This window comes from Melanotaenia boesemani, chromosome 5 (assembly GCF_017639745.1).
Source record: "Melanotaenia boesemani isolate fMelBoe1 chromosome 5, fMelBoe1.pri, whole genome shotgun sequence".
NCBI classification, from domain to species: Eukaryota; Metazoa; Chordata; class Actinopteri; order Atheriniformes; family Melanotaeniidae; genus Melanotaenia; species Melanotaenia boesemani.
The window spans coordinates 6,295,123-6,315,776 of NC_055686.1; the positions used below are offsets into that span (position 1 = coordinate 6,295,123).

The window sequence follows — 20,654 nt, forward strand, 5'->3', positions numbered from 1 at the left end:
CTGCCCGCTTCTCCCTCCTGACTCAACACTGCAGCAGTCCTTTATTTCCTGGTTATCCAGGAAGCTGCAAGGCGATTGGCTTGAAGGCCAACTAATCAGAGGGAAGGAGAGTGATGGACATCTGAACTAGCCAGTCCGAGGAGACATCAGGGCCCAGCCTCTTCAGGCTGAACGAGCCCCAGCTGTCGGCAATGATCACCAGCCGGATTATGACCATGGGGTCGTAACACCTGTATCCTCTAACTCATTTTCGAAAATGTAAACAGTTTTTTCATCAATGAAGATGCCTAAATGGGTGCCCTGCGTGTTTGTAATGGATGGCAGGAATAGAAGAATCTTAGTTCTTGTTAAATGATTCTTTAAGACTTGCCTTTGCTTGTTCAATTGTAATATTGTTCCATGAATGTGGAATATCAGCCGGCTTTGCATCAAATATGGCTGAAAATTTTTCGTTGTACTTTGTCATCACATATTTCCAAAAGTCTGATGCCTGAAAGCTCCCATCTGGACGGATGTCCCAGTCTGGGAAAATTTCCCTGTAACGCTTGTAAGGATGCCATTGGTTGTTAGTTTCATTGCAGCGAAACGAAACGTCACTGCTCACAGCTGAGGTGCATATGTTAGTGACAAGTTTTTCTGATCCATCCTCTCTGTACGTACCCAGACCACTCTGCCGATGCAGTGAAGCAAAATGATCATTATGGGCATTTCCTCCTGCTTCACAAGGAGCTCCACAGAAGGGACACTGCTTCCCACAACCAATCAGTCTTTTGAACATCTCATTCTGGGGCTTCACGTGGAGATTCTCTAGTATCATTTCAAATGTTGTCGTTTTAAATTTCTCCCTAAGACTGTCTTCCATGTCCTTCACAGACTGTGTGAGCCAGTGAGCAAACTGTTCCTGGTCTGCTTGGTTCAGGATCATAAATGCCCTGCAAGCATCCTGGGAAATTGCCAGCTTATCATGAAGCTCTTTGCAGATATCTTTAACAAACATCTGCAGGTCGCTGCTGTTTTTTCTTTTAGCCTCGTTTATGGCATTGTTGATGTTACTGATGCTTATTTTAAGACGTCTGTCTTCAAACTCAAACTTTGAATTTGCATCCGGGAACTCATCAAATATTTGATCAAGTATCCATGTTTTCACATAATCCTCATATGATCTAATGTAGTCCAGATAGATGACGAAATTATCCTTGGAAAGCAAATCCAGTAAAACTGCATACTGGAAGGACATCCGTGTACTGAACTGCTCCTTTGTCAACATTTCATCAGTGATGTCGTTACCCAGGTAACGGTTGACATAGGCTTCAACAGCAGGCTTCAGGTATTTTTCTGTGAATTCTTCAGCCTTCTTCTGGCACTGGTCTCGTTTGTGGAACACATCCTTGAAATCTGTACGAAACCTTTCCTTGTCTTTCATCAGACATGTGTAGGGATCGTGTTCATGTACGAAGTCTTCGTGCATTTTCTGAAAGTCTCTGGCAGCAAATCCACAGATGTGCTGTTTTAGAGAAACCTCAAAATCAATGTCTGTGGTCACATCGTTCTGTTGCAGCCTTTCATCAATGATATGAAGGATGTCCTGGATGTAAGTATCATGGTAATTGCTTTTCTGTTGTATTTTCTCATTTACAAACAGCCTGCAGGCATATATGATGCTGTCAGCCATTTTCTGTACACACTTTACATGGTCTTCAATGTTGAACCAATTGCTCACTGTGTGTTTGGCTTTGTTAAACCATCCCTCAGCTGTGTATTTGAAGGGTCCTGACTCACAAGCTTTCAGATTTTTTTCATCCAGCAGTTCACATGCACGGCTTCCCTTGTATGACAGATTATTTCTCAGAGAGTAGGACACACTGTTGTAGATATCATTGGGCGTGTGTTCAGAGAAAGACAGTTTATTCAGTATTTCCCTCCACATCTTGTCAAATTCTTGGTCCAGCTCTGTGTCTGTCATCTGCACATTTTTCTGTCGACATTTAGCAATTAACTCAAACGCTGCTTTTTCTACTTCTTTAGATTGATTTTCCTTGATCTTATCAAGTTCATTCATTCCCCGTCTGATGTCAACTGCTGCCAAGAGCTGGTTGTTTACAGACCTTTCCATTTCTCGTCGAAGGCTCTTTGCGCTGTTTGAGAATTCCTCTTTGTATCTTTCAACCAGATGAACATGGCCCTCTGTTTGTTTGAAGTATTCCTTCAGATTTTCGAGGAGCTTCGTCTCCCATTTAGACAGCACTGACAGGGCTTCACTTTTCAGTCTGGTAAGAAATCCTGTTATGTCGGTTCTTTCAGATTCAGCATCAAGGCCAAAATTAGAAATTCTTGTTTCTGCTTTGGTAAGCCAGGTGAACATTTCTTTTCTGAACTCTCGCTCCCATTTGTTGAACTCTGTGCAGAGTCTCATATACGCTTCAGCTACAAGGCTGTTTCTGAAGCTGAAGATGAAGTTTTCATGTTTCACTGCATTCCACAGACTGGTCATCCACTTTCTAAAGTCCAAGATGGTTTGAGCCGATGTTTCATTCTCTCCCAGTAGATGGATGATTGTTTTCTTCAGCTCATAGACAGCCTCGCTGTATCCGGAATTAACTGGTGCCATTGGTGGGTTTCCATTCCAGAGTCCAGGAACATAGCAGTTCCCAGTGTCTGCATTGTAAACCATCACATCAGTGAAGCTTTTGTTCTCCTCTTTCTTTTCCATTCTGGCTGCTGCCTGAGTCATCTCATTCAACTGTTGCAAGAGCAGTTTCCTGTCTCGCAGGTTCTTATCATGGGCTGAAACGTCTGAAACGTTCTGGTGAACAAACTGACATTTAGGCTTTTTGCCCACCTCCTTCATCCTGAGGAAAGCATGCACCACTATCTGCAGGATGTCCTTCATTTCTGTCGAATTCTCCATTGCGATATTAATAATGGTGAGATCGCTCAGCCCCACAACAAGTGTTGCAAGCTCATTGTCATGTTCATAGCTGTTGTCCAGCTGTGCAAGCTCTGGGGACTTCAAGCCCTCAGTGTCCAGGATTACCATAAAGTCACAGTTGAAGACTTTTTTAATGTCTTCATTGACTTTGATGAGCAGCATGAAGGCACCTCGAGTGCATCGACCACTGCTGACTGCAAACTGAACTCCAAACATGGTGTTAAGGAGGGTGGACTTTCCTGTGCTCTGAACTCCAAGCACCGTGACTACTATTATCTTGTTCTTTGGAGACGCCAAGTCATTGAGCTTAGTGAGAACATCACTCACCCATCTAAGAGGTATGTTGGAGGCATCTCCGTCTACAAGCTCAAGAGGAAAACCATCAAGCAACATCTGTGCACACAGCTCAGGCAGATGCTGCAACTGTTTTCGTGATAAGTCTCTTTTTGGGAGGGAAACCGAAGCTTCATAGAGCTGACCCATTTCACGGAAGAAGTGTTCAGTCCCCAGAGAGCTGTTAGAAAGTTGGATGTCAATTTCTTTGATCTCATCTTTGTTCACAGAAGTGTTGCATTTTTCTTTATACAACTCCCTGAGTCTAGACAGTTTCGTACGAGACACGTTATCGAGGTTCATTCGCATCCATTTCAGGAAATAACACCTCTCTGTTCCTGGGCTGGATATGGCATCGATGAAGTAAGTCATAGCTGGCGACATGTCATGAGAGTTCTGCTTTTTCCTCATTTCTTTTTTCTTTCTCTGAAGCTCACTCTTGTACTGATCTATGTTTTCAGACCCAGCTTTGCGAAGTCGAAATTCTTCCTTCTCTAAGCAAGCCAGTTCCTTCCATATTGTTCCTTGCAATGGAAGCTGATTTTCTTTGTATTTGTGGATGTCTTGAATCTCTCTGGTGATAGCATCTGCTTTTTGCTTTCCAGCCTGGCACTCTGGAGAGTCTTCATCAACCAATATTCCCAATTCATGGGCAATGCCAACCATCTGCTCTACAGACATATTCATCTTTGACTTCTCAACTACATCACTGACTGTTTTCTCCAAATCTTGAACAAAGTCTGCATCATTTTTCTCCTTGGTTCTTAGAATGATGTTGGTTTTAGTCAAGCCCAAGCTGGGCGCTAGAGTTTTAAGAGCCTTTAAACTCTTTTCGCTCTTGCTCAAAGGGCTGCCTACCAAAAAGATCTTTGCTTTGTGGTTTGTATTTATTAGCAGCTCACACTTATCATCCAAATGATCAAAGAACACAAAAACTGCCTCTGATGTCTGACACAGAAAGGAGAATTGTGTTTCAAATGAAGCAATGTCTCCATGAAGGTTAGCTACAGCGACTGGGTTGACAAAAATGTCCATGTTCTTGTTTCCACAAGGAAGGTACCAGGTAATTTCAGTCAATCCATTGGATATCTTTCTTGGACTGTCTCCACACTTCATGTTGCGATGAACAAAGGTGTCATGGTACTGCTGAGAACTGCTCAGAAGCTTATTGAGGATCTCTGACTTGGACATGGAGCAGTCACCCAGTCTCACGAAAGAGACCATTGGAAGTTGAGAATGAACAATTCTTTCCTCTATGAAGCCTTTGGATTGTAAAAGATGTTGAGGTCTGTACTTTTTAACAATATCTCTCATTGCCCACAGCATGAGTGTGCACCGTGTTGTGTCACAGTTGGGAAGCAGCAGAGGCACAGAGAACTGGCACATTGACATTTTTAGTGCCATTTCTTGTTGTACAAAACCATCAGAACAGACAAAGAGAGCTGTGATTAAGTCAAGAGGATTTATACTCTCACCAGTTTCCACATTGCTAAACAGATCATCAAAATCTAACCCTGTAGTCTCTGATGTTTGGTCACGGTACAAGTCACAGTCTGATGTGCATTTTACATTTCTAGCTGTCACATTAGCCATCGTCAGTTTCTTTAGAAAATACCAAGGAAGATCAGATTTACACTTGACAAGATCATCGCTGATGGCCTTCGTATCAATCTCAAGTATCTTGCTGAGTGGCAGCTTATCCTCGTAGTACTGCTCCAACCCCAGATCCTCCAGGATGGTCTCCAGGTTTGTCTCTGAAGAAATAAAGAATGCTGGTATTACTTTGTAATTAAGTAATATCGTATTATTGAGGTAAGAGTCTATTTTAACCTTCAAACAAGAAACTAATCTTTGTTTTCAATGAATGTTTGACTATGTTTTACTTACTTTTGTGAGGACATGTTTCATCCTGCATATTTTCCAGAGTTTGAAGGGCACCTTGTTCCATTGGACTTGTCTTGGCTGTGTTTTCCATCGTTTCTGTCTCCATATAGTCCATCATGATGTAGCTTTTGACTTCACCAACAGGAGTGTCCAAATGTTGAGGCACTAACTCGCTGCTACAGTTGTATTTCTGCTGTCTTCATATGAGGACAAGGAGCTGTGGATATAGCAATACATATATTTTACCCAGCGTACACATCACATATGAGAAAACTAGGAACAAGTCAACCTGACAGAAGTCTGGAAAAAAACAAAAAATGTCTTTTTTTCTGAAAAATTAGTGATTTTCACTTTTTTGCAAACATGCTAGTTGAATATATGAAGAAGGCACTCCATGCTTCAAATAACAGTAAAGGGGATTTTAAAACCATAAACTTTGTGTTTGAATTTGTGTTGTTTTAGAGAGCAATCCCCTGGGAACCACTTCCTGATTTTGGGGGTGGGCATAGCCAAGCAGATAAACTTTTCAGCTTTCTTCAGCCAATCAACAGCACAAGTAAAAGCACATGGCAACTGTTAAATATTATTTTAATTTGTCTTTGAATGAATAACATGCATATAACCTTAATCAAACATCTAATTGCAGAGTTGTTTTGGTCTACTTCTACAGTGCATCAAAAGGTCACAAGCACTAAATCATTAGAAAAAGAAGTGAAAGTGACACGAGGTTTGAGGGCTTGTGTCTGTACAAGAGGTCATGTTGTATTCTTGGAACATGGGGAATTTCTAATACGTGAAAATTATTTAGGATGAAACAGAAAGTCTGCAATTTGCATCTCTGTGTGCATGTGACTCTAATTTGCAAAAAACAGGAAACCAGTACTTCAGATGGAGCCGAAACAGACAGACAAGGCTGATAACAGAAGATGCAGAAAAAAATCAGCCTTCCGACAGTTGATTAGTTAGTTATAGCGTCCAATCACTGTTTAGTTTAGACAAGGTATAATTACTGGGTTCAGGGAAAGCAGCGGGGTTCTGGTTTTGGCTATCAGCAGCAGAACTCCTTCCTCTGTAACCAGAGAGGGTGAGATAGTCTCAGAACCCAGTTTGTTCTCACTGACCAAGTCAACGAATATGCGTGGAAGGAAAACCGCACGTTTTCTCTAACACTACTTAAGCTGCTGTTCAAGCCAGGAGCTCGTATTACTATTCAGCTGCCTGTGTTTACATCATTGAATGAAGATGGACCAGGAGGAATGCATTGCACAAGAACAGAATCGTGGCTGTTACAGCATATTTTGGGAGTACTTATTCCAGAAGACAGATTCTTTCGACCATGCCGACGCTGATCTCACTTCTGATTCTGAATCCGAATTAAATGATGAAGCTGAAGAAATCGATGAAAGTGACTGCATTACACTGGAGAACATTCCTAATCTACAGCTGACCTTAGCTGAAGATGAGGAAGACGAAAAATCCATTGGACTTGTGGCGGAGGAGCTGGACCATAACAGTGGCAGGACATGAGAATAATCTTGAAGCTAACAGACGTACAATTGTTACTGCAGAGATGACTACATCCACTAAGAAGCCCCCGATGAAAAGAAAACATCCCAGAACCTTGTCTATGATCAGAGGCTATGACTGCAATTCTGCAGAATGACTTTTGAGTTTCTCATGGGGTGAGATTCACAGTGTTAATGGGATGTTTAGGTGTGAAAATGTGAGCTACTGCTATCAATTTGAATAACAGAAAACCGCAATAATGTGCTAACACACTCATGTACCGAAAAAAGGGTGGACTGTAATGATGTAGCAAAGTATTTAGGTGTCATGTAAACGTAGTCACTTTAGTAGAAGTACAGATTCTAAAGTATAGTTAAAGTCACTCTGAGTGCTAGTACAAGTCAGGGCCATACTTAATGCATATTGCGGCTTTGGAAGCATGTTTTTTAACTTTATCATTTTATTTTGTGGGGTATACTGTTATGTAACCAGTTGTAAAGTGAAGGCAAACAACAAACCAGTCACACTCAAGGAGGGTTCCCAGGGCACCTTTTGACAACCACTGTTGGTTTATGCAAAGTAATGCAAATGCACAACTTTTGTTACCACCCCCACCTCACTCCCCAGGGAAGGTGAAAATCTTTGGAAACCCTGAGGCTTTTTTTCTCAGAAAACTAGTCTGAGGAGTGCCAACATTCAAATGGCCACATCTTCTTCAAATATTTTCTGATTACCATGTGTTAAACATCATTTGAAAGCTTAGAACCCACACTTTCAGAATCTGTAAATAACTCAAAATGCCTCTCGGGAGACTTGTTCCTGGTTTTTCCATGGCTGGTCACATATTCCTTTCTGCTGAATTGTAACAGCTTTTAAATAAAGTTGTCTGGACTTCAACTTGGTTCTTTATCATTATGATGCAATTTTTTTTAAATTTGACATCAGGATATTCACAGGTTTTAAGTGCTCTTCAAACCTATACTTCAAATTGAACAGATTGGACCATGTGACCAACACAGTTTTAGTTAAGCAGGTAAATGACTCACAGGTGACAATAACTTAAACGTCCAACAGGTCGGTCAGGTGAGTCAGCGACACATTGTAAAACTTACAGTAGACTACAAAGGGCTACAGTACTTGAAAAAAATGAACCTGCACTCTGTCCATAAAAATATATTTTCTTGAAAAAATGGATATATTTTAAATAACTTATTAACTAATTAATATATTTTTGTATTTATGAGTGTTTGGTACAGTGTTTTTGTCTGTTCATTTTGTAACACTAACCCCAACCCAGTTTCACGAAAAAGGAAAACATCTGAATTTGTATATTTTAGACTTTCAATGGTTCATAATCTTTTTGTTTATATTTTACATATTCTACAGATAAAAAGCATATATAAAGCAGCAGTTGAAAATGCTTCATTAAATGAAACCACAGTGAAACAAAAATGGCCATTGATGCTTTTTAGTTGTTTTGTATAATAAGTACCACACTTAAGTAATTCCTTGATGAGTATCCCAATAAATTTATTTACATATTGCAGCTGAAATTAACAACTTTGTATGCTGCTCCTTAAAAAAAGAGTGCGTCTCAAATACTAAACAGACAAGACTGTTGCAATAACTTTCATAGTGTAAAAAAAATCATTTTCTTTATTTTTGTACATTCAGAAATGTTTTGAATCACTAAGTTTTGTGTGTTTATTTTTCAAAATGTGCTGAAAATTTTTCAGATTTGTCTATTTTTTATATTTATGGCATAATTTCAACACTTTTACAAGTTATAATTGTCAATAACTTGCATAACTTGTTAGCTTAAGTTGTACAGATTATAGAAACATGAAGCACTTGAGGATACTCCAAGAAATGACTCCACTATGCACAAAAATAACAGAGCAGGCACAGGCTGAACATTTCTATTGTAGTTTTTAAACTATTCACATTGTTGGCTTTAACATTTTCTTAAACTGTGGAGCCCCAGAAATTATGTAATAAAGGGGATAAATCCTGTGGAGCCAAGTTTATGTTCTCCACACTTCTCTCCTCCTATGAGCCAAACTGTTGACCACAGATGCTAATAGAGCTAATGAAGCTGGTGGTTATAACTAAGACTGAACCCAACAGCAAGACATCGGACTGCAGTTCAGGCTGGCAAACATAAAAAAAAAAAAACAGATAGAAATGTTAAAGAAGCTGGATGTCCTGCTGGGGCGTGAACAAACTGTTCTACCTCATGACAGCCTCTGAACCATTAGACTTGACCCTGAACCATCTGACCAAACCTGGACACGGACAACTACCACTTTATTTAGTCCTGCTATCTGGGAAGATTCCAGGTTTCTTAAACTATGACCAGTGCAGCACCTCAATCAGGTTACAGCACATTGGATGCAGCGGTCGGCAGATGTCTGTTATCCGATAACTATGGATCATATTTAAAAATATGGATCAGATTGATAACTTCAGATCATATTTACGCAGGTAAGTAGATGGAAAAGTAAGAGGAAGATCATGAGTATTGCTTGTCAGTCTGAGACAAACTGCCTCGAAGTTTCCGTGTGCCGTTATGAAAACTATGATATATTTTGTTGATGCAGTTAAACATAATCAGCCCATTTGTGTGGTTTACCGTTTTTATTTCATACAATGTGGAAGGCACTACTCTAATCTGTATTAGAAAATATTTTATCCTCATGCTTACCGTGAATAGCTCTGTCATTTCCCAAGAACATATGAGATGTAACACTAATAAAAACTACACAGAATTTTTTTAATATCACATTTTTACAGCTAAAGCAAATGTTTCAGTATTGTCCCTCCTGCTCAGACTTCCCTTCAAGATTACCATGACCTAGATTATGGAGAATCTGCACCAACATTTATTCCTTTCTGCTTGAACTCACCAATCAGTTTTGCCAGAATAACACACTTTGGATGGAGGGTCCTTTATTTCATCACAGCCAGTCTTAATGAATGAATCAATGGGTGTGTCCCAATTTAGGGTCTACACACTTAAGAGTGCGGATTCGTCGGCCACATACATCATCGCGGTGTGCGAAGTACTGTCCCAATTCACAGAATTTATACCATGGTTTGGGTGAGTACTTGATTCTGTTTGGCTGGAGGGTGTCCATTAAAAAGTGATGATGGACACCTATGAAAGAAGTTCCGGTCAAATAGATTTATTGTTGTAAATTATTGCGTTGACTAAACAGTAGTTGTAACCGTGGCAACAGAAACTCAGATGCCGGGCTGCAGTCGTGCCAGATCATGTCTGTTGAAAGCAGCTTGCAGGCTTATTGGGCTCTGTCAGTCCAGGAGAGACAAGTATAGAGCAACATTTTGTCATCCACAATGTCCCAACCAGCAGTGGTCAGGGTCCACCAACATTAAACTCCGTCCTTCAAACACCACTATGAACATGCCAGTATCTTTATGGAATGTCACAATCAATGGCAATGTTGCATTTAATTTTAAATAGGTTGTCGCCTGTCTTTTTGTCTGGATTACCTTACTTACACACTTGATACAGAGTGAAAGGTGGATAACATTATAAAAATTATTTAGGATAGACTTACTTGATACACATTTTATGATCAGAGTGAATGGTGGATAATATTTCTTGCAATAAAAACAATTTAGGACACTATCTGTGGACTTTGACTGAAACAAAATTTTGCATCATCCTCTGGACGCACACAAGCTGTGAGAGCTTTACCCGCCCTCTGAAATGATATTTTGTGTCACGTAACATAGCGTTAAGCAATCATCGAGGAAGATGTTGGACGGTTCACGCCTCCGCGTCGTCCATTAATTTATGATAATGGACAGCTCGTCGGGCATTATAACTGCACACACAAGTGAAAAGCTCCCAGACAGGCAAACTGCGTCCCTCCGTCCACAGCTGCCCCTAATGTAGGGTGATCATCTCTTTTGTAGTCGACCACGCTTCCTGTCCGGGCAGCCGATCCCGGAACTTGAGCAGTCATCGGCCAATCTGGGGGATGGAAGGAGGAGTCCTGGGGAAGTCTCTGCTGGAAAGCCCGAGGGCCGTAGCATGACCGATGCAGCAACTCAATCAGGTCGCAGCATATTGGATGCATCGGATATTTAAAAATATGGATCATATTTATAATTACTGATCATGTTTACGCAGGCAAGTAGATGGAAAAGTAAGAGGAAATTCATGAGTCTTGCTTGTCAGTCTAAGACAAACTTCCCTCAAGTCTCTGTGTGCCATTATGTACATGAAAACTTTGATATATTGTTGATGTGGTTACACATAATAAGCCCATTTGTGTCTTTTACTGTTTTTGTTTTATATTATGATATAATGTGCACTACTCTAATCTGTATTAGAAAACATTTGATCCTCATGCTTACCGTGAATAGCCACAAGATGGCAGACATCTTTGCCACAAACGTCTCTAAATGTGTATTATTGGCCAGCGGCTGCTAAACAAATAGCAGATATTTTTTTGACATCGTCATCTTCATGCATCTGATTATTCTGATCTTTAAGGTATTTTCAGTGAATTCATAATCATCATTTTCTCTGTCAGTGTGCTCGGTTTTATATTGAAAAAAACTGAACATAAAACACTGAGCCAATGTTTAACTACATGGCACAGAGACTGCAGCAGCTCTGTCATTTCCAAGAATGTATGAAACGTAACACTAATAAAAACTACACAGAGTATTTTTCACATTTTTACAGCTAAAGCAAATATTTCAGACAAAGTCTAATGAGTCTTTAATGTGATCACATTTGTCTTTTATTTTGGACAAAGAAGTTGTGTACCTTGTTGTTGGTGCAGACTCCAATGTTCCACACTGACAAAGGTGATGCAGTCAGTCATTCTCTAAAGGTAACAAGAAACAACTGGTTCAGTCTTTCCATTAAAAGAATTGTGATTAGCTCCCCTTCTCTTCTGGATCATATGAAACATTCATCCTTTAAAAATAAGGGGAAAAAAAGTTGGTAACAGTCTATAATAATGGTCCCTTAATTAACGTGCATTATTAAGCATTAATTAAGAGTACTATATTATTAACTAATATTACATATTAACGTTAGGTTGCATATTACTTAATTAATACATTAATTAATACATTAATAAGCAGATAATTAATGTTAACAACTCAACCTTACTTAATGTATTATATGTTAACAAAAATTGAGTTATGTAATTATTTGTTGTTATGTATGCATTACTCTGCATTAATTATGATGTCAGTTAACATGTTAGTAAGCCGTGAAAAATTCCTCAACTAATTGTTTACTAATGGTGCAGATTTTTAGTGAATTATTATTAAATAACAGGTAATTACTGCATCTACTAATCCTTCCCTATATGGTGCACATTACCTGGATCGGCACTATTAAACCATTATTAATGTCGTAAGTAATCATTTACTAATGTTGAGCTGTGTATGTCATCAGGTAGCCCTTACCTGATCTTAAAATTGACCTAAGCTTGACCTAAAATGAAGCTGAAGAAAAAGAATGCCTCTGTGGACCAATTTGAATGGTAAGTAATGTTAGATTATGTCTTTGGATAACCTTTTCTGGTCACTGGCTAGCTCTGCCTGCTCTACAACATTACAACTTTCAATAAATGCCCAAAATTTCTTTGTAGGTGTGGCAGGAGGATGTTCTCCTCCTGGCCACTATATGGTAGTGACATGATGCTGCCGGAGGTCGCGTCCTCCTGACAACTATATGGCATTGCCAGTCTTGCTGCAGCCACCTGGATTACCACCTTGATTAGTGGTAATCCAACCGTCAAATATATCTTTTGCCAATTTCTTCAACCGTACAGATAGTGCTGAGGTAATGTTGTTGGCATTAAAGCGGCTTTTTTTTTTTTTTTTGTTAGATGACGCCGGTTCAAATCTCATCCTGGACATTACAAATTTTTCATACACTGAGCCTTATGCTACTTTTATTGTGTCATAGACACCTAACACCTGACCTCATTCATAAAACACTCACTCTGAATACAACCGTAAATCTTTGTTAGATTTTTTACTTTTAATATTAAATCAGATCAGGCGGTGAGGACCAGTCATTCCATGGATTTGTGCTGCCATCTATTGGCGTGTAATGAAAACTACATGTTTTTGTATATTTGCTGGTTTCATTACTTCACTCAACTAGACCTGGGAGAGGCTTGTCAATTTATTGTCCAGTCATATGGTCACAGTAATTTATGCGTGCATAAAATCTAAAGTTGGCTCACAACAGAGATCAAACACCTATAATTTTGACAACAACTACAAAGTGACAATGTTGTAGTGCCTGTAAATGCATTTGTTTGGGAAAAACGCATGTTTTTTACGTGCTATAAATTAGGACGTTTTTTGAACCTTTTGGCTTGCCATAGCGGGCTGACTGTTTCGCTGAATGTGGTTCGCGCGGCTAGATGTCTGCTCTGGTAGGTTGTTTATTTTTTTTGTTTGCCTGCTTGTTCGGCCTCCAGCGGGCTCTCGTACACATGTTTTAGGCACAACTGAATCACGGTACCTGAGGCGTTTGACGCTTCCCAGGGTTGTGTGCATGCCAACCAAGCAGTATGTATCAAGTTGATTTACGCTTAATGGATGGTCTGAAGTTCCTTATTAATTTCCGCTGCTCCCTTAAGAGGGGGCAGGTTTGGGATGTTCATCGCTATCACTCTGTGGAGGACTGCTTCTGCTGTTTTGACTCTATGGGGCTTTTTGTCATATGCTCTGCTGTCTCTCTACCTGGGTCAGCCCCGGGGTGGGCCTGCGGACCGGACGGACGGTTTTCTGACCCCTAGCAACACTGCCTTTTATTGAGTTGTTGAATAAAGTCATTCTGTTTTTTATGATATGTCTCTGGCCTGTGGTACCTTTAAAAAGAACCTAACCATGTGGTGTAGTTCCTGGACTGTGTAGCTGGTTGTCTGGCGCTTTGCCAGCCGATTACATTTTTGGTGTTTTTGGCAGGATGCCACTGTAAAGATGGTTTATTGTGGTGTGGAGCTAAAGCCAGAACAGCAGTAGTTGGTCCTGAGGATCCAAATTTCCATCTTCTGTGTGGGTGTTTACAGTTTGTGAGAGTCAGCATGGAGGATGATATGCAACAGCTCTGTGAGCTGGTGTTGCAGTTGTGGGCGGATAATGAGCGACTGCGCCAGGAGCGGGCTTCTTCCGTGAGCGGCTTAGGTACATGCTTATTAATGTATTAAGTAATATGCAAACTAACGCTAAGTAATATGTAATATTAGAAAAATATTTTCCAACTTTTAATTAATGCTTAGTAATGCACTAACTAACATTAATTAAGGGACCCTTGTTATAAAGTGTTACCAAAAATATTTATTTATTTATTTATTTATACTACCAACCACTCGTCTTACTACTTGAATGGGTTTTAAGAGATCTTTCTATTTTATGAAATAACATAAAAAAAGGAACATACATGTACATACTTACACATGTTTTGAAGCTGATAATATTTTAGCACGTTAAACACATTTTCCCTCATCATGATAACCCAGGAAGTCCTGGTGAAGGTCAAAGTCCAGACTTATAACAGTCCAGTGAGACACACTGCAGTATTCAAATCAGTTGTTCAAATGTTCAAATGTTCACTGTTTCTTTTAACATGTATCTATGCATATAATCTGCATCCTTTAACTGATCTGGACTGCTGTGTGGTCCTTTAAACATATTAATTTATTTTATATGATCTTTTATCTTATGTTTTATGTACACCATTTTTATTATGTCTTGACATGACATTTAATTGTTAGCACTCTGTGTATTTCTCTTTATATTTTCTTTTTATACTGCACGGTGGTGTGGTGGTTAGCACTACATCCTCACAGCAAGGAGATCGCTGGTTTGAGCCTCAGCTCGGGAAAGGTTTGAAGCTGGGGGGTGGTGGTCTTTCTGAGTGGAGTTAGCATGTTCTCTCCGTTTATGTGTGGGTTATCTGCGGGTACTCCGGCTTCCTCCCACTGTCCAAAGACATGCATGTAATTGATGACTCTTCCTCGGAGTGAGTGGGTGTGAATGGTTGTTTGTCCCTATCTGTGTTGGCCCTGTGATGGACTGGTGACCTGTCCAGAGTGTACCCTGCCTCTCATCTGTTAAAATGCTGGGATATGCTCCAGCTTACCCTTGACCTGTAATGGACTAAGCGGTAGATAATGAATGAATGAATTTTCTTTTTAATTTTTTTTTTTTTTTTTTTTTAACTTGTCCTAACCAGCATCATAGCAAGCAAAATGATAATCTGGTTGCTGTATCATGCTGAACAAATTTGCTCTGCCAAGGGGAGGCCTATGGGTAAGGCTCTTCTTGATAATCTGATTCATTTATTTATTTATTTACTTTGAATCACGGAATCTATGTAATCTTTGCTGTACCTGACGGAGGGGACAGAAAAAGATGGAAAATAGCAAAAATAGCAAAAGGGAAAGAAGAAAGGAGACAAAAAGATCACAGACAGAAGGACGACCCTTCAATCCATACCATCACCAGACAAACTGTTACACCTGTACATGAACACACCAGAAAATTTCCTACAACTTTTACAAAAGCAGAAACACACACACAGAAAAAAACAGGGCTGCCAGTCATTAAGAGTTTTTAAATAAACCAAATCAAAAAGACATAACAGCGACCAGATACTGACTCACAGAAAAAATACAAAAAAAAAAAAAAAAAGAAAATTTAATAATTATCGCTTAGTATTAAAACCCACTGGACAACTCAGTGACTGTGTCAGCATGCAGAGCATGAGAAACAAGGAGTGATCAGTGATGAAGAGTGGTGAGTGAGATCATGCAAATGCGACCACACCCCCATGGAGGCCAGAGGCAGACCAGGGCCTGGGCCGGGCCCTCAGCAGCAGACCCGGAGCACCAACCCAAGCCACCCCACCACAAAGACGACTCCAGCCCCTCCCGAAGGGCGGCAGACGAGAGCCCCAGCAAGAGCCCCTCACGGTCTCGGGGCACAGGCCCCAGTGGGCCAAGATCAGCAGCCACCGGCCCCGCCAGGGACTGGCCACCCAGGGCAGCCCAAGCGAAGGGCCCAGGGCCCCAGGAGCCCAGAGGCGGCTGCCCCACCCCCCAAAGGCAGAGGGCCCGCAACATGCCCAGGAGGACCAGACCCCCCCAGACAGCCACCCGGCGCAGGCCAGCACACACCCCGATGTTCCAGCCGCACACCCCGGGAACCAGGGTGCTATCGGCCCCCTCCCCCCACTCCCCACCTACTTCAATCTGTACCCCATATAACCCCATACTCACACCCTCCCCCGCGCCGCACCCACAATCACTCACCACCACACAGTCACGCCACACAGAACCCACCCACCATGCCCCGTGGGGGACACCCCAGGCAGACCAGCAGACAGCGAGCCCCAAGCAGCCCCCCTTGACCCAACCCCCACAGAGCCAGCAGCCCACCAGTGCAGCCACCCCGGGACCCAGCCCCGTGGCAACCACACCCACCGCCCGCCCCCAGCCACACACAGGGGGAGCAGGTGTGTGAGAGGTCCCCAATACCCTCTCCCTCCCCGCTCCTGACTGTTTATGTAGTGTGTGTTGTGTGTAATTAAAATTGAGGGGCAGTGACTGCATTGAGCCAGGAGCCGGGCCACCTAATTGGCCACGCCTGCCATGCCCTGCATGCCATGCCCCCCAGGTGTTGTTTGTGTGTTGTGTTTCTTGTGTTTTGGTGTCTCGGTGCAATTAAAACTGAGAGGCGAGTCGCCACGGGGTGGATCCAAGGAGACCACTAATTGGTCTCCTCCGTTCCACCCCGCATGGCTCCACGCCTCCTAACTCCCTACGTGTGTGTGTGTGAGACAGAGAGAGCGGGAAGTAAGAGGGGTCCGGGGATGTAAACTTCCCTCTGGATGATGAGCCTTTGGTGGCATTGACACCCATGCTCCCCTGGAGGCCCCCCAGGGCAAGGCAGGCCAGGAGAGGCCGCCCCCATGACCAGGCCATTCAGGGACCGCAGCCAGTGAGCCGCCACCCACCCCAGAAAATACCCACCCTCCCACACCCCTAACAGGGAATGAGAGGATGGGGACAGCGGCAGACCCATGATTGTCCAATTTTCATTTTAATTTTCATTTTGTTATGTAAAGCAGTGGTTCTTTACCATGGGGCCATGGCCCCTGCTTGGGCCTTGAGCGCCTAGGGAGATAGTACCATTATCCATGAGAAGCTTGGTTGTAATACAGCTTCTAACCAGTTAGTAGCGGTAATGAGTCAGTCAGTTGTTGGGCAAAGTCAAATTAGCAGAAGAAGACATACTAGCTAGCCACTACCCTGTAGCTAAACTTATGTAGAAGTGTTTAAAACTAAAAAAATAAAAAAAAATAAAAAACTACAATGGTTCTAACCCCCCATAAAGTGCTGAAATATGTGCAAGTATAGTACAATGCATTAAATACTGTTTTGTAAACAGATGTAACGAGACTGTGCTGAAACCCCAGAGTGTGGAGTGCTAGGTTATACTAACCAGCACTGAAGCCTTCAACACTTCCGCATGGGCATAGAATTGGATAGGGACTGTAGGGATGTGCGTAGACATATATACGCACATATGTATATGGGGCATATCCCAGCAATAGTTTTCCCTATTATTTTTCATAGCACAAACCAGATGTGAGCTCCTGCCCTAAGTTCCATCTTACAAACAATTTAAATACTTCTGATTGGTTCTGTTCTTGCCTTCCCAGCACGGGATTGGCTGTCCCAGCTGTCACTCACCATTATTATTTAATGTGACTCAATACTAAAAATTAATTCGTAAAATTCATACAGGACTTTCCTTGTGTTGTGACTGAGGTAAACACATTACTTAAAGTATATCTACGGCCCCTACTTTTTGCATAACTCCACGCATTGCTGAATTTGAAAAATGCCTGAAACTGCAAGGGTTAGGGTGGGAGGTGGTGATATGTCATGCGCAAAAGAGCCGGCTCAGAGAGTCGATGCTTTGTAGTGAATCAGAAAAGCCGAGCCCGCTTCATTTTTTTCCTTTTGCTGCAGGCTTACCAGTGCTAAGCCCCAGCTCTGCCCACAGCAATGCTTTGTTTGGATTGGCCCCAATGGACAGGTGGCCAATCACATGTGAGAATATAGGATCACACCATTGTATGAAAAAAGAGGGGGGATTGATGGTGCAGTGACAACAGAGCTGCCGATGAGGCACTTTAGAGAGTTAGAGCAACAGTACCAAAATACATCTTCAGCAGCCAGGTAGCTCCACCATCAGATGGCCAAGTGGAAGAGGAGCCACGGACCTCTACTGTTTGGGGGCTTTTTGATGAAAGGGTTACAGGAGCTACTACAAGGAGAAATCTTACAGCTGATGCTATAATGGAGATTAGATGATCTCTTAAAAATCTCTTGAGGAGCCCCTCATCCAACGAGCAGAAGACTCACTGAGCTGCTGGCAGGCCAAGGCCTCAGTCTTTCCACGCCTAGCAAAGGTGATGGAGGGGAGACTGTGTATTGTGGCAACATCTGTTCCTTCTGACAGAATCTTCTCAAAAACAGGGCAGATACTCACAAAGAGGAGAAACCGGATCAGCCCATCCAAGAAGAGGCATCTTATTTTTCTGAATGCCAACCTGCACGGATGCCATTAATGCTACTTTGAGTTTCTGTTTTGTGGATTTGTTTGCTGTTGTTTGTTCATAAAATGAGGCAATTATATGAGGCTTTTCTAAAAAATCCTGAATACAAAAATGATTTTCAAAACACAATTCATGAAGTTTGAGAAGTTTAGGTAAATTATGGGGCTACAAAAGATGCTAAATTACGAGCCGTTCGGGAGCCAAAAGAGCCGGCTCTTCTTTGTGAGCTGAGGCAAAAGAGCCGGCTGTCTGAACAGAGCCAAACATCCCATCACTAGTGGGAGGTGTGGGGTGATCAGGGAGCGGAGAGTGGCCGGACGGGATGTGCATACAGAAATGACTGACAGCTCACATCTCTACATATGCGTTGGTGGGCGTGGTTTTCTATGCCTAAAAGTTAAGGACTCGTCTATCTGCAGCTGGAGGGAGGGGACTGTGTGGTTTTTAAAATTTTCTCATGACATAGATAACCTCTGGGCCGTTCAAAAAAATTTATCCAGATAAAAGCTATCCGGATTTGGGAATCCCATTTTTCAGGACGGCGGATCACGTAATCCAGCTTACTTTTACCCCGGTTGTTCAAAGCAAAATAGGATTGGATCATCCTGATTCAAAATTCAGGATATAAAATTCAGTTATTCAGGATCACGAAATCCGGATTTCCAGCATGTATATCAATGTGAGATGTCGGCCATGTGAAGAACAACAGGTGGAAGAGACAGTTTGCATGCAGTGAGTGGAACCACAGGGAGCATGTAACATAATTAGCGCATGTATTGTCCTGCATAACATTGTTACTAGGCTGACTGTCCCTCTCTGAGACTCTGTTAATGACGCACTCGAGCCCCGTGTTAAGGGAACCGGACCAACCTCTGGCATTCTGTCAGAATGAGGGACAGACAGGACATGTAGTCAGAGATGCAATTGTTAGAAATTTATTTTTTTCACAGGTTCTTTTAGGATTGTCCACCTTGTAATCCTTCCCTCTGTTGGGATAATCCTGCTTTTTTTGCATCAAAGTCATCTGGATTCTACTCAAACAACCCAAACTGAGGGTTTAATCCGGATAACAACCAGGATTGGATTATGTAATCCAAGTAGATTTCAAAATCCGGATTTCTCTTTTGAGAAAAAACATTTTCAAGATTTGATCCTATCCGATAACTTAAATCTGATAGGATTACGTCTGAACAACCAGTCTTCTATTTCACAAAAAAGCTTAATCTGGTTTTACCCTGTAGATGGCTTATTATGAGCTATTTTTACCCACAAAATTCTGTTTTTAAAATAAATAAAAAAAATACAAAATTTATCAACAGTATGTGGCTTTTCATCACAATTAAGTATTACTGTGTTGTTTACAGCTCTAAAAATGCATTTTGGGTGCACTACCCCATTAAGTTAAAGCAAGAGTTCACATGAAAAATCCTGAAGCATTTTAATGATAATTGCTTTGTCAAATGGCAAATTTGCTGTTATTTCTGTAGCTTTTCTGTCATTTTGTACAAATAATGTCAATGTAAGCTATAAAATACCAGCATAAAAATCCTACCTTTGCAAAGGGCTGCCTATGGTCAAAGTGAATTCCTTTGTGGAAAGCTGCATTTCTTGCAATGTACTGTTCTCTGGTGAGCCGTACTCTGAACTCCGTTGCTGAGCTGTGTGTGTCTGAGCAGTGCCGCAGTGCAGACTGCTCTCTTTATAGGATGCTGCTGAGTCACTTTCAGTTTCAGTATGATGCTGCTTCCTGGAAATCCCATTTCCCAGCAAAGGTCTTAGCGCACCAGCCCCCACACCCCCACCCCCCAAACCCCACTCCGATTTAGCTGAGGGTTGCTATTTCTTGTTTCTATGGTGGTGTTTCTATAATTCGTTCTTGTACAGTTTATTTACCCTTTTTTTTTTTCTATTCTAACAATCTCCCTAATTGTCTTTCCAAAGGCAGCAGTTCCCAGGCCATTTTGGTCAACCAGTTTTCGAGATTTGGAAAGCGGTGCTGTATCAAAGAACGGGCAACAGGGAAAGTAGAGGGTAGGTATACCATTCCTCCAAGTTACCCCTGCACCAACTTCATTAGGCTGTTCTCATGGCTCAAGATGAGATCCAAAAACTGTGACGTGAGAATGAAAACCTGAAGGACAGGAATACCAGACTGGAGAAGGTGCAGAAGGAGATGGAGAAAAATATTGAGATTGAGAGTGCAACCATGCATCACTCAAGTGGCCGACAGTTAATAGAAACTGTTATTCTTAAGGGAAAACTGCTGGCTGTTGAATCTCTTAATCACCAAATGGAAGTAAATATGAAAGCAAATATTCTGTATCTGAAAGGGAGATACAGCAAGAGAGAGCTCAGGTGGAGAGG

The 20,654-nt window shown here is 41.7% G+C and overlaps 1 protein-coding gene and 1 long non-coding RNA gene across 2 annotated transcripts; both read right to left on the reverse strand.

The window, feature by feature from the left end:
- Window positions 1-337: 337 nt before the first annotated feature.
- On the reverse strand, window positions 338-9,635 carry LOC121640295 (up-regulator of cell proliferation-like). Its single transcript, XM_041986005.1, has 3 exons — window positions 9,559-9,635; window positions 5,150-5,363; window positions 338-5,016 (listed from the first exon to the last, which is right to left on the reverse strand). The coding sequence occupies exons 2-3, from the start codon at window positions 5,262-5,264 to the stop codon at window positions 338-340; spliced, it is 4,794 nt and encodes a 1,597-aa protein (XP_041841939.1). The 5' UTR covers window positions 5,265-5,363; window positions 9,559-9,635.
- Window positions 9,636-11,463: 1,828 nt separating this feature from the next.
- Window positions 11,464-19,955, reverse strand: LOC121639427. The gene is made up of 2 exons (XR_006010159.1): window positions 19,843-19,955; window positions 11,464-11,517 (listed from the first exon to the last, which is right to left on the reverse strand). It is a non-coding gene; the product is annotated as an uncharacterized LOC121639427 (long non-coding RNA).
- Window positions 19,956-20,654: the final 699 nt, after the last annotated feature.